General features: G+C 41.1%; 1 protein-coding gene across 9 annotated transcripts in view; it reads right to left on the minus strand.

Moving 5' to 3' along the window:
• RAPGEF4 (Rap guanine nucleotide exchange factor 4) overlaps window positions 1-14,064 on the minus strand; it is a 278,945-nt gene that overhangs the window by 74,101 nt on the left and 190,780 nt on the right. For 6 of the 9 annotated variants that reach the window (XM_033112742.1, XM_033112743.1, XM_033112747.1 and 3 more), the window contains 4 exons: window positions 9,333-9,386; window positions 8,934-9,040; window positions 4,985-5,106; window positions 2,925-3,108 (listed from right to left, as the gene is read on the minus strand). In XM_033112742.1, the coding sequence (XP_032968633.1) occupies window positions 2,925-3,108; window positions 4,985-5,106; window positions 8,934-9,040; window positions 9,333-9,386 (467 nt within the window). The remainder of the gene's footprint in view (window positions 1-2,924; window positions 3,109-4,984; window positions 5,107-8,933; window positions 9,041-9,332; window positions 9,387-14,064) is intronic. The other 3 variants (XM_033112741.1, XM_033112745.1, XM_033112748.1) reach the window with 1 other exon arrangement.

Genomic DNA, 14,064 nt, shown 5'->3' on the forward strand with positions numbered 1-14,064 from the left:
TTTCTTGTGAGGGTGAATGAAACAATTAGCATGTATGTTCCTAGAAGGGTGCCTAGCACACGGCAGGCACTCAGTAAATGGTGGCTGTATCTGACTCTAATGTTCTCCCTTTGGATTATAAACTCCCCCAAAGGCAGGGACCATTTTATTATTTTTTTTAAACCTCTTTGGTACATGTTCAAAAATCTTTGTGCATAGAATGGCATCTGCCTCCCCTGAAGCAACTAAAAGCTGAAGGAACATTAGCAGAGGCTATACGAGGTGTGATCAAAAGATACAGTGAATGTTTAAATTAAAAAAATGTACTACAGTAAAAGACACATGGTCATTAATCCCCCTCAAAATACTCCCCCTCCCTTCGAATACATTTCTCCCATCATTCTTGCCACTTTCTGAAGCAGTTCTGGAAGTTCTCTTTCGTGGGTGTCTTTACTTATCCTCCATCATAACAATGCTCCATGTCACACATCGCATCTGGTATACGGCAATTTCTGTCACATAAAAACATTACGGTGTGTCTTCATCTACCTTATTCACTGGATCTGGTACCGTGCGACTTCTGGCTCTTCCCCAAAGTCAAAATGACCATGAGAGAAAAATGTTTTGAATTTATTCAGGACATCAAGGCAGCCATGACAGCCAAAGACACTCACGAAAGAGGACTTCCAGAATTGGAAGTGGCAAGAACGATGGGATAAGTGTGTTTGAAGTGAGGGGGAGTATTTTGAGGGGTATCAATGGCAATGTGTCTTTCACTGTAATAACTTTTTAAAATTTAAACATTCACTATATTTTTTTTTTATCATACCTCGTATATTCATCTGTTCATTCACCCAACAAAGATTTATTGATGGTCTACTTGGTGCAATGCACAGAGCTAGAGATATGGCCTTTTCTGACTTCCGCACTAGGTTAAAGTCTCCTCTTCATATTCTATTCTATTAACACAGACTACCTTTTCCTTTGTAGCACATAATGCAGCTGTGATAAAATGACTGCTCGCATAACCAGTAGTTTATGGTCTGTCTCCTGCACTAGAAGAAAGCTCCATAAAGGAGGTGCAACCCTGCAGTCTTAGCAACTAACATAGTATCTAGAACAAAACAGTGTTCAATAAGCATTGGCTAAATGAATGCATGAATGAATGAATGAAGTAAAATGAAATATATTTTTGCCTTTAAGAAACTCACAGTTTACAGCAATGTTTCTCAACAAGGTCACTGTTTCCAGGACAGTTCCTTATTTTGTAGGGCTGTAAGTATTGGGGTGTGTTTGGAATCCCTTGGGCTTAGCCACTGCCCAGTGAGTGCCAGCAGTGTGCCCCCTCATGCACTGGCACAGCCAAAACATCTTCCATATTTCCAAATGCTCCTGAGGAGGCTGTCCCACCTCTGATTCAGAAGCATGGCACAGTGTTGGTTTGAATGAAAGGGACAGCAAGAACAGCAAAAAGGGGACGAATCCAGGAAATGATGACGTGAAAACAATGGACAATGGGAAAAAATGGTGTGGAAAAGAGAGGGGAAGCAGTCTGACAGGAAACAACGTCTGGCTTAGAATGGTGCTGTTCATTGGAGTTCCCCAAGTCCGGGGATTCGCTGGCGTCCCCTTAGCTACCTACCCAACGATCCTTCAGGGCAGATAAAACATAAATTGCCTGGGAAGATTTCTTGGATGCTAGTCATGATTAGGTCAGCAAAGCTCTGGCTTTCCATTTGATATCTGAGGTTTTCTAGTAAAATTTTGGTTTGAAGAAACAAAATTTTGAGGCAAAAAAACAAAAATAATTTTTTGTTTGAGGCGAAAGGAGCTGAAAACCATGGTTCTAGAGTTAAGGTTGATGGTGCCAACTGGGGTGGGGGAAGACCTTTAAACCAATGGTGGGGGACATTAAGACCCAAGAGAAAGTTTTTACAAAGGGGACTGGTGTGAAAAGAAAATGAAATATATTGAAAAGCCTTTTGCAGCACTGAGTGAGGGTAAGTGAAAGGAGAAGAATCCTGTGGAAAGGAAACAAAGGTGCCCTGAGAGCCTATTGTGAGTTGGTGTGAGGGGCAGACACTGGAGTAGCTGGTCTGAGGGCACCTCATTTTTGGAAAGTGCCCAGTGACATGTAAAATTTAACACTCCTGTTGAGACCCACTAATAAATGGAGGCCAGCCAAGCCAGTGACTCAGAGTTGGCATCCACAGCTGGCTGGCACTGGCTGCAGGGTGGAGGGTGCTTTCATTTCCAGCAGAAAAACATAAGCCCGTGTGGGGTGGTTTCATAACCAAGTGCCAAGTCATCCCTTATTGAAAAGGTTTCCCTGAGATTGGGACCATGATATATGCTTTTTTGTATGCCCACAACAGTTAGTAGAGCTCCCCGAAAAAAAGAGGGGCTCAAGTCTTTCTTTCTGAATTGATCTGATTAAATAGTTCCGAGTCCTCAACTTCAGCTGCTGTGCTGCTACTGAAGGTAAGGCGGGTTTCCGCTGAGATGGAAGGAGGTGAAAAGGTGTACCGAATGAATGAATGAATGAATGAATGAATGAATGAATGAATGAATACACGCACAGGCATAAGTCTACAGTTCTGACAACCTCTGTTTGATTACATAAGGACCAAAGGAGCTGTGTAATCTGGCATAGACACAGAGCAGTTTGTTTGTCATTGACCAAAGATCATCTCACAGGTGAACTCAGTTTTGACATCCCGAGACAACCATGAAAAAAGAAATCTCTGTTTTAACTCATGCAAAATGGGAATGGAGTTATGTGGCTCAAAAATAAAACAGAAAAGAGACAAACACTGCTGTGTCACCCTTCAGTCTCTCCTTTGGCCCCAGGCAAGGCCAGGCCTTTTGAAACCAGCCTCTCTTCTCCCCGCCCAGACATGCACGGCCCCGGTGACCACGCAGGTGGGCGGCGCGCCCTTACTCACGGTTTCCGGAGGATCATCCTCATGTGGGCATCAGGGCCCATCTGCGACAGCAGTAGCATGGTGTCCTGGAGCTCCTCATCACATTCCTTCTTCTCCTCCTCAGTAGGCAGTGAGGCATCCTCGTGCTCGTCGTCCAAAAATCGATAAAATAAATATTTGTCTTGGAAATGATGCTCCTGGTCCACTACGGGAAACATGGAGGCGAGTGTCAGCTGTTGCACCTCTGCCTCCCAGCCCCGGTTACCAGAAACAAACGGATGGTGTCGGGCAAGAGAATCAAGTGGCAGCCAAGTGGTGAGACTCCTCACCCTTCTCGCTCTGCCTCGCCCAGGGCTGTGCAGCTGGAAGACATTGACGTCCCGGCTGCAGTCACACACCTCACAGCTCTCTCTGACCCGCCCCCCTCCTGGGCCGCCCCAGGACTCTCTTATGACAACCTGCCAACTTGTCTGACAGGAGCACTTTGACCAGCAAAAATTGCCTTGGTGACATTTTCTAGCATGTGGAACATAGGTCCCAAACTGGGAAATAACCAACTGCCAGCTCATGCTGTATAATGGTTTTTGAAAGAACAGACTTAAAAAAACAACAACGCTACTTTGTCAGGATCAGAATTCATGCTTTTATTTCTCTATGTACTGGTTATAAATATGCCAGTCTGCACTTCCAAAAAGTTAGAATAAAATTGTTTGAACAAAGTTGACTAGATCAAGCTTCTAGGTCATAAGATCCCTAGGAGGATCTCAGGTAATTTCCTTCCAGTTCTGGTTTTGAAAAGTTTTCTCTCTTGTTCCCTCTAAACAAAAAGATCTCGATCTCAGAAGGACAAAGTCAGGAAACTCGGCTCAGAACCCTTTATCTATATGTCTTAAAGCTTTGAAGCCCCTTTTCAGGTTGGAATATCAACACTGCCAAAAGATAAAGAGAGGTGGTAAATCCTTGCTACTCGAAATGTGATCCCAGAACAGCAGTACCTGGGAGCATGTTGGGATTGCAGAGCCTGAGGACCCGGGTCAGTTCTGCTGAATCAGAATCTGAATTTTACCAAGAGCCCCAGGTGATTTGTGCACATTAAAGTCTGAGAAACACTGACAAAACCATCCACAGATTCCCAGGTGTTGGGAAATTCAATGAATGATTTTAATGGTTTGTCAGTTTGGAAAAGTGGTCTTCACACAAATGGCGTGAGCAGTTCGACCACAGAGACACTCCAGTCCTGAATAGCTACTCTGCTCAAGTGCAGCCCCTGTGAATATCAGAGGCCGCAACGGCAGCACATTCCTGATTTTAAATATGGTCCTCCTGTGGGTATACAAATTGGCTCTCCCAGATAACGCCCTGGTTAAAAGGCAGCTTCTGAATTCATTACTTCCTTTCATGTCATCAGCCCAGCGCCCCCATCTCACGGCTCTTCATCTTGCTCCTGCATTAGGGTTGCTATGCAGTGCTCAGAGTATAATCACACTATCAATGAACCGTGAATGCAAACTAATAAACATAATTGGAACTGATGCACTCGGGTTGCAATTTCATTTTCCCTTCATACAGTCTCCCAAGTTAGGAAGGTACAATGGTGGAACACGGCAATCGATAGCATCCACTCGCTGCACTGCTAAATGAAGATGCTAGCGCGGAGTCCCTAAAGGGAGCATAATTCTTTCTTGCCCCTTTGGGAGTTCAGCAACAACTTACCAAGGGAAATGCACTTACCGTATTTCCCCAAAAATAAAACCTAGCCGGACAATCAGCTCTAATGCGTCTTTTGAAGCAAAAATTAACATAAGACCTGGTCTTATTTTACTATAATATAAGACCGGGTCTATAATAAATATAATATAATATAATATAATATAATATAATATAATATAATATAATATAATATAATATAATATAATATAATATAATATAATATAATATAATATAATATAATATTATACTGGGTGTTATATTAATTTTTGCTCCAAAAGACGCATTAGAGTTGATTGTCTGGCTAGGTCTTATTTTGGGGGAAACAAGGTAGCATTTCTTGAGGGTTTTCCAGGGACTGTGGCTCATCTTACCGTGGTTGAGAACACCGTCTTCTACCAGGACTTGCCACATGCCAACAGCTTGCGTTCGGGAGTGAACACACGGAGTCTGCTGCAGCATCCAGTCCACCAGCTCGGTTCCCACACAGCATTGTCTAAGGGGAGGTGGGACACAAAGGATGGGAAATCACCCCCTTGCCGATGAAGAGGTCTCTTTTGAGAAGAGATCCTCCAAAAGAGCTTAGCGCTCTTCCACCGTAAGAAGTCTTACTACAAACAAAGTACCACATGGTGTGGCCTCGGGTTCTCAAACTCTTGTACGGACCAATAAAACCACTCCGCTCAGGAGAGAATCTTCTAAGCAAAGCTGACTCAACAAAAGAGCATTACAAGTTGCAGCACCAGGGGATACCCAAGGACCACTAGACAGGGAGCATTATCTGGCAAGCTGAAGATCGTGGGGCCAGAAAGTCTCTCATCTTGTGCCTGTCCCAGAAAAGTCTCAGTGTACAAAGAAGGCAAAGCAAAATTCTGACTTCCTTCACCTGAGCTTTGTGAGGAATGAGTTAATGTTTGTGAGTCACTCGGCGGTGCTCCATGAAAGCCGCTGTATAAGTGCAAAATTATATAGCACTTTATATTTTCAAGTAATACTACTGATGTTCCTTGGAGGGGTGTTGGGAGAAACAAGCAATTAGTGATGCAAATCTCTTAGAAATAAGGTCTAAGTAATGAGCAACAGCACTTCTACAGAGGCTGTCATCTGTAGAGCTCCAAATGCTTTCTGTGTAGTCACACTGTCATCCCTGCGATGCCCCTCTGTGGTAGTTGCTCAGGATGGGCAAACTACCTGCATTAGTTAGGAAACATGTAATTATACACACACATTAGGAAACACTAAAAGCTTCAGTGGGGTGAGAGAGAAGGGTAGGTGTCCATGGCATGATGGTTCAAGGGAGGAAATGGAACTTTAAGTCCTAGGGATGAATCCCAAGGGACAACGTGACAGGCAGGAAGTCACAGAGCAGCGGGCTGCTCACAGCTGGCTCTGAGTCACTGGCAGGCTCCCTCCCAGGCTAAGGATGCCACTAGCTCTGGGGCACGGGCTGAGGCTGCACCAAGACCAGGGATCTCCTCTCTAGTGTAAAACGAGGAGATTCCTGGTACTGTGGCCCTTTAGGAAGAGGCTTAGCCTGGGGGAAGTCATGAGGTACAGCACCAGGTCCGTGACCTATTAGCTAGGTGACTTTGGCCAGGCTGTTTCAACTCTCCGGTTCTCAGTGTTCTCATCCGTAAAAGAAAGGAGGAGGAAAAGCTGGTCGCTAAGGCCATTTCCAGTTCTAACAGTCTAGGAACTCTGAAATCTATCAGCGCTCCTGGGATGCCCTGATTCAGGACGGCTCTGATTACAGTCTATACCCACACATGAGAGCTGCAAGGGGCAAAGAGGCACCTAGGTACTATCCATCCTGAACCAAACGTAGGACCTGTCAAAATATTCCTCTTCTAGTGTGAGGATTTCTTAATGGGGAAGGTCTTGTCAAGTATTAAAAAAAAAAAAAAATCAATCCCATGTGGTTTTTAATTCGATGATTACCTTTACTAAACAGAGCACATGGAATGGAGATGATCTCAGATCATCCCCTGGTGCAGGGTGTAAGGATCCTGCAGTCAGAATACAGAACCAAAGCCCACAGCTGCCCACTTGTAGCTGATGGAATCACTAGGTTTCTTCTCTGTTAGTGATCCTTAGCCACTTTGCAATTGACAGCAGATCTCTAGTGTAGTGATCGCTGGGGAGGAGAGTGCCACAGGGAGACTTGAATCCCCTAGTCCGATAGCAATGGTACAATGGGGGTGAGGAGCAGCAGGGAGGATGAGGATGGAACGGGGAACAAGATCTGGGAGAAGAAACTCAAACTGCACGGCAGAAAAAAGAAATCATGCCCTCTGGCTTCCAGTTGAGTCCATGGGTCATTACCAACAGATCATTAATTTGTGTCATAGGGTGTGGAACAGACATAACACCTACATTTCAGGGATTTAGAATCTTAGTACTATGGAGCAAGAAAGAGATTATGGTTTCTCACTTCTAGTTTCCATTATCTGTCACCAAAGATGACAGATTTTAATGGAATTTCCCTAATGTAAGAACTCTTGGAAAAGCATAATCACATCTTAAATTAAGGGGAAAAATAATAAAAATTTTAAAAAGAGAAAGGTCCTTTAGCCATAAGAGATTTTGAAATCCACTTCATGAGTTAAAGAAGTTGAACTCTCTCTGGGACATGTGATCACATTTTTTTTAAACCTTTACTCCCCTTAAAATTATAGCAGTGCATAGGGACCACGGACTCCAAAAAGAACGAGCTTCCAGGGTGTGAGGAGAGGACTGTAGTCATCCAAACGCTGGCTAGTAAATACCAACATTGAAAGGCCTTGATGCACAATCTAGCTTCAGAAGCGGACTGTGTACTAAGACCAATGTGTTCCTGATAACAATGACGTGTTTCTCAAATCCCACCTCATTTCCAAAACTCTGTCAAGAAGAGCCCAACTGAAACGTAACAAATAAACTGTCAATTTTGGTCTTATAAACATATTCATGACAACTGCAAGCAGAAAAGTGTTAGTTTGCGTGGAGTGCAGAAAAAGTGATCCCAAGAGGAAGAATTTGTTTTGTCTTTCCATCTCTGTTCTTGGACAAGAGACTGGATCTTGAGGCACAAATACTCAAAGGTTTGCTGTAGGGTGAGCCAGGTGTAATTTTACAGGTTGGTAGTCACTAGAATAATATATATTCTTTAAAACAACAACAACAACAAACCAAATAAACAACAAAAAAGAATTTAAAAAGATATATATATATATCTCCTTCACGGTAACTTTAAAAATGTGTGTTTCAGCGTTTCACTGTGTCTTATGAATTTGGTTCATGTGAATCAAATGGGCTTTGACTCATGCCAAGTCTGATGGGTTCTGAGGTCATGTCTAGGCTCAATGGGAAAGGGTGTCTGGCTGATTGCTGAAAGAGGGCTGTGAGCCCGAACGGTGTGCCATATACAAGCCATTCTAGTTTCTAAACCCTTATTGAGTTGATAAAATAAAAAAATTAAAGATTAGACATGAATTCTTAGTTCACACACTATGGTTCAGTCACCCCAAAAGCTTCAACTAAATTATGCAGCTCCAGTCTTTATCACTTTTTTAAACTGCAGCAACAGCTATAATGAATCCTTAATTCTATATGATTATAGGTATGACATGGTGCTGTATATTTACCATACGTATAATAGAATAAAATGTACATTAGAAGGTAAACTCTGTAAAGGACATTTTATATTTTTTTCACTCCTGTATTTAGAGCTTGGAACACAATAGTATCTGGTGGCCAGTAGGTGCTTTTAATAAATTTGTGAAGTGAATAAATGATAGAATGAATGAAAAGATCATCTGAACTTGGAAATTAACCAACCTTGGTTTAAATCCTTTCTCTGCCACTCACTAGATATATTTTCTTGGAAAAGGGAAATTATTTAATCTCCCTGAGCCTGTTTTATCATCTGAAAAATGGTCATACACCTACCTAGCAGGGTGTGGTGAGGATGAAAAGAGATAACATATGGAAAGTGACCTGGTACAGGGCTTCAAGCATAAATAAATGCTCAGCATATGTTAGTTAACTCTCATCTAAATATAGTTTTCTAAAAAACACTAGCAAACACACAGAAATACAAAAGTTTTCTTTTCTTTGTTCATCACAATTAAACCAATGTCCAAGCAAATTAGTTCAGGTGTAACTACTGAGAATATTGAGGATAATTAAAGTTAAGCGGTATCCAAGACAAGCTTAGATCTTCCAAAACCTGGAAGATTATAAAACATGCTGCCCATAGATAGAAAACAGAGAAATGCAAGTTTGTTCCGATTTCACTGAACATGAACCTGAGGGGGCCACACCCTTTGGAATTACTGTACATACCTGTATGTTTTCAGGTGGTATTTTCTATCTCGTATCATGTGAGGTGCCCGAGAGAGAATGGCATTTCGTAAAATTTTTCCAGCCCTGAGGATCTTCTCTGAAGGGACCTGGATTTTAATCAGGTGGAAGGAAGGAAAGAGAAAGGAGAGTTTATAGAACGGAAACAAACCAGACGAATCCTTAAATCACTTTCCAATCTGACTCTGGCTTGAAAAATACAACTCAGACATTTACGTTGTTCACTTGTGTGACATGTCACTGTTTTTGTGGAGAACTGAGTAACACTGAATATTTATCATCTCTAGAAAATGTATCTGAGGTTGCCTGATGTGATGCTCGGACATATGAACTACCTCCAGGGGTTACTGATGGATCCTCAACCCACCTACATCCCATTACCTTGGTAATGGTGTTAGCAGCACGAAGAGGAACGTGAGGTTCAATGAGAGGTGTCTGAAAAATAAAATGTTAAAGCAAAAGAAAATTAAACAAAAAGTTCACTAAAGAAAATTATGGGTTGGGGGATAATACAAAACATCCATTTTTATAAAACTCAAAATAGAATTTAAAAAACAAGACATAAAATCTGCCTATAGACTTGAATGCACAGGCATTCAAAGGGCAAAATTAAAACATTTCATTTGCCAAAATTTAAATATAAATTACTAAAAATGAAAAAAAAAACCAGATAGGAATGATTAGATGTTTGTAGGCTTAATGAGAAGAGAATTGATATCTACTCAAAGCATAACAAACATCAGAGCAGAGGAAAAAGCAAAACAAGATAAACATGAATAGAGGTTAAAATGACCTATTTCAGGAGATAGGGATAAAGCAATGATTTAGGATGGAAATGAGCAATTTCATCCTCCCTCACATAGTTAAGATTCTTTTTCTTTTTCTGCAATTTGCATTTTTAAAAAGAAAGTTTTAATTTTTACATGATGCTTTTTGGTGGTTGTATGCATTCAAGTTCCTAGAACCCAATGGTGCAGCTTGTGTACCTTCTCTTTCATTTGCAAGGTGGTGTATAGTTTTCAGGATTCTGGGACTGTCAGAACAGCTCTAGGATCTAGATAAAGCTTCTGTCACTATTCATATTCTTCAGATGAAGGTGCTGAAGTGAAATCCCAGGGAAATGATTTGCTACACAGCTATACAGTCGAGTCCCCTAGTCCTACCAAAATCCTTTCTATTTCTCTGAAATATCTGGTAGAGGCATTCTCCAACAGAGGGGATAGATTCAGTCAAAGGTGGTGGTCAAACTACCAAGACTACACTCTTTATATCATTTTCAGAAGGTAAGAAAAGATGGTAGGTGTATTTATGAGATTGCGGTAGGCAGAATAATGCTCCCCAAAGATGTCCGTGTTCTTATCCCAAGGCCTGTGAATATATTAGATTCCGTGGTGAAAGGGACTCTGTAGATGTGATTAATAAGGATCAAAGTGGGAGATTTTCTAGTGCTTCCAGGTGGGTCCAATGTAATCATATGGGTCCTTAAAAGATGGAGGAGGGAGGCCGAAGAGTTATTAGAGCCAAATAAATAGCAGAGAGCATAGGACTCAGCCTGATTTTGCTGGCTTTGATGATGGAAGAAGCCAAGAGCCAAGGAGTGAGGGCATTGTCTAGAAGATGGAAAGGCAAAACAACATATGAGCTTACCCCAGAGCCTCCAGAAGGAACTGACCTGCCGACATCTTGATTTTAGCCCAGTGAGACCCATTTTAGACTTCTAAACTACAGTACTCTAAAGTTATTAATTTCTGTTGTTTTAAGCCACTAAGCTTGTGGCAATTTGTCATAGCAGTGATAGAAAACTAATACATACTTCATAATTAATACATAATTATATATCAATACATAATTAATACATAATTATACTTCATACTAAAAACCCTACTTTTTGCAAATAGAAGCCATTACATTGAAAATAAATTGGCAGGTTTTCCCTCTAGTCCTAATTAAAAATATATATAATCAGTGGGAAACTAAAAGTCAATATTAATTTAAAATACTTTATGCACCTAAATACAAATATACATGTATAAACATATGCCTTCCTTTTTATCAATGATAAATTTCAGGTGGGTTGATGCTTTTAATATCATAATAGCATTAAGGAAAAAGTGAAAAGAATCCTAAGCTTTAAGAAAAGAATAAATGAGACATGTCGGTGTGACTGAAATCTCACTGAACTTACTTAAACATTTTTATCACCTTGTTGGCATCTAGTAGACTTTTTTTTATTTCCTCTTGAAATCACTAGAGCACAGTTGTCAAGCAATATTATAGTATTTTAGCAGCATACTGTTTACAATCAGCATAGACCAAAGAATTTCAGCCTGGTCCAATTCAATAGTAACTTTAAACAGAGACCAACTTTGCCCAGAAATAGCCCGTGCTCCCTTCTGTTAGACCTTTCGGTCGGAGAAGGACCATGAGATCATGGAGTCCCAGTGCTTGTATTACCTCCTCAAAGACAGAATTCTGTTATGCTAAATCCCCTAGAAAAAAAAAAAAATGTTCGAAAGCACCAGACCAGCATGTACCAGGGTCCTGGAAATGTGTGCAGCTAAAACACGTTGATTATTTCTGAGTATGTGAATCCCCAGGACATCATGCATCCTGTCTCTCTACGTTCCACAGGTGGGTTTGTATGTCTAGGATGGTGCCTGGTTATGTATCCAAATTTAGAAGCCTCTGGTTATGCTTGAAAATAATAGTAGAAACCCGTTTCTTTCTCTTGTCTTGGAAGAAAGACGTGCAGGTATAAGTGGTGCAGAGTAAATGGATGTGGGATTCTGAGACAATCTTTGATCTCCTATTTTAAAAAGCTGCTTTCCTTTGCAGTTGTCTTTGAGAGGCTGGCTGAGCCACAGGTCAAGAAGTTGCCCACTCTTGAGGATTACTGATGAATGTTTTATTCTTCAGTAGGTGCAAAGAAACGTTATTTGAAAATTCCATCTTTTTGTTTGTTTCACAGAAATGTCAATGTTTTAACAAAATGCTAACAAGTGGTCCCGAGGTTGGTTTATTTTGCTGTATAGTTCCTTTTTTTGGTCCCTGGGAACCTGAAAAGAAAGTATTATAAAAGCAGGGGAAGCATGAGGCTTCAACCAGAATAGTTCTTTTGATTTGCAAGTAAAGGGGCAAAATGTACATAAGGTTGGCGTTTAGCTAGATAATCCTAGTACCAGCTCCAGGACCAGCATGCTGTTGCGTCTGTGAAAGGCAGCATTCTTAGACCCTTCCCTGGCTCAATGGTTGTAGTTTGAGGACAACATAATGAATGGATGCTTTGAGAAGGAGTCAGTCCCTTTATTTAAATAAAATCTCCAGGGAACATATGCAGGGTGAAAGTAGGGAAAGTTTTATTTTGGGGGAGTAAAACTCTGTCTTTATAGGGAATGCTAGATTCAGTTAGGCAAACGCCTATGTTCTAAGAGCTACGTTGGTGCGTAGCAGCCATATGTTGTGGGAAACAGTCATTGGCTAATGCCTCTTCAGGGACCCCTCCATTTATGAGTTGATTGCTTTTGTATTTACTTTTTGGTTTCCCTTGGCTTTCATGTACAGTTGAAATACCACTGTAGCTCTGCTTTACAGAATAAGGAGAAGAATTTCATTTTATAAATGATTAGGTCAAATAGCACAGGGAAAGAAGTAGCATGGTGGTATTAGTGAGAATCAAGGCAAGAAAAGCAGCCCTATAGGCTGGACCAAGCATTTCCTGTAACAGAACCTTTACACATGTTGTCTATACATGTTGTCCGCACATGTGCCCTTCTACGTGTCATCTCCTTATTTTAGTATGACTTTCATTTTTTATTGAGAAAACTAAGGCCAGAGACAGGTGGGAACTGAGCTCCCAGCTAATAACTGGAAGAGCTGGGAGCTGGATCCAGGCCCGTGCCTGAGCTGCAGGAACAATGACCCCATCCCACGTGCTCTTTTCTTTTACAGGCATCTTTGCTCACCCTTTGGAAGAGTTTGTGTTCTGTTTGGCTCAAGTTCACTGAGAAAAAAGCATTTAAGCCCTTCTGGGTTATCAGGTATCAGACTTGATCTTAAGAGTTTCCAGCAATAAACTCAATGACCTACTGAGATGATAGCATCATGTGTCTTGCTTGGTCTGAATTAACTAATTTTTGTACTTGAGTAAATTTGACATGTAACACTGTGTAAGTTTAAGGTGCACAGCACTGTTACTTTGATACATTTATATATTATACGATGGCTGATATAGCATATTTATCACCTTATATAATTATAGTACAATATTATTGTCTATATTTGTTATACTGTGCGTTAGATCTCTATGGTTTATTTAGTACTCATTAAAAGTTTGTACCCTTAAAAACCGTCCCTCTTGTTCCTCCCTACCACCTTCTGGTAAACTCCATTTTACTCTCTGATTTCTATGGGTTTAACTTTTTCACATTCCACATAAAAGTGATATCATACAGTTTTTGTCTTTCTTTGTCTGACTTTATCTCGCTTATCATAATGTGCTGAAGGTCCATCCATGTTGTCACAAATGGCAGGATATCCTCCTTTCTCATGGCTGAATAAGTATTCCAATATATACCCTTTTTTTTTTTTAATTTCCATGTTTATCTCAGCATTATTCACAATAGTCAAGATATGGAAACAACCCAAATACCCATCAATGGATGAATGGATAAATTAACTTTTTAAAAAGCAACTTTGTGACAATAAAACATTTGGTACTGAGGAACTGCCCTACTAGGGGTAAGACAAATATACCAGGGACATGGGTCAAAGTCAAAGTCTGAGCAGGAAAGTGGAAACCACTCAGAATTTCCCACAGAGGGAATTTAATGCTGGAACTTGCTTTGCAGGTGGTAGGAGAGCTAAACCAAGCAGGTGACTGGGAGGTAACCCAGACGTTAGCAAAGTAAGAAGCCTCAGGTGGACGGACAGGGGTAAAGGAGGCATTCCCAGAGCCTGAGCCAGGTGTCCCGGTGGAAGCTAGAACCTCGAGGAGCCTCCAGGTGCTAACGACAGGGCCCCTGGGGGAGATGCTACCCGACCCTCCCACATCCAATGTCCCTCCAGCCAGAAGCCAGAGAAATAAGGAAAACAATTTAATTTTATAAATGATTAG

The sequence above is a fragment of the Rhinolophus ferrumequinum genome, chromosome 8 (genome assembly GCF_004115265.2).
Source record: "Rhinolophus ferrumequinum isolate MPI-CBG mRhiFer1 chromosome 8, mRhiFer1_v1.p, whole genome shotgun sequence".
Lineage (NCBI taxonomy): Eukaryota > Metazoa > Chordata > Mammalia > Chiroptera > Rhinolophidae > Rhinolophus > Rhinolophus ferrumequinum.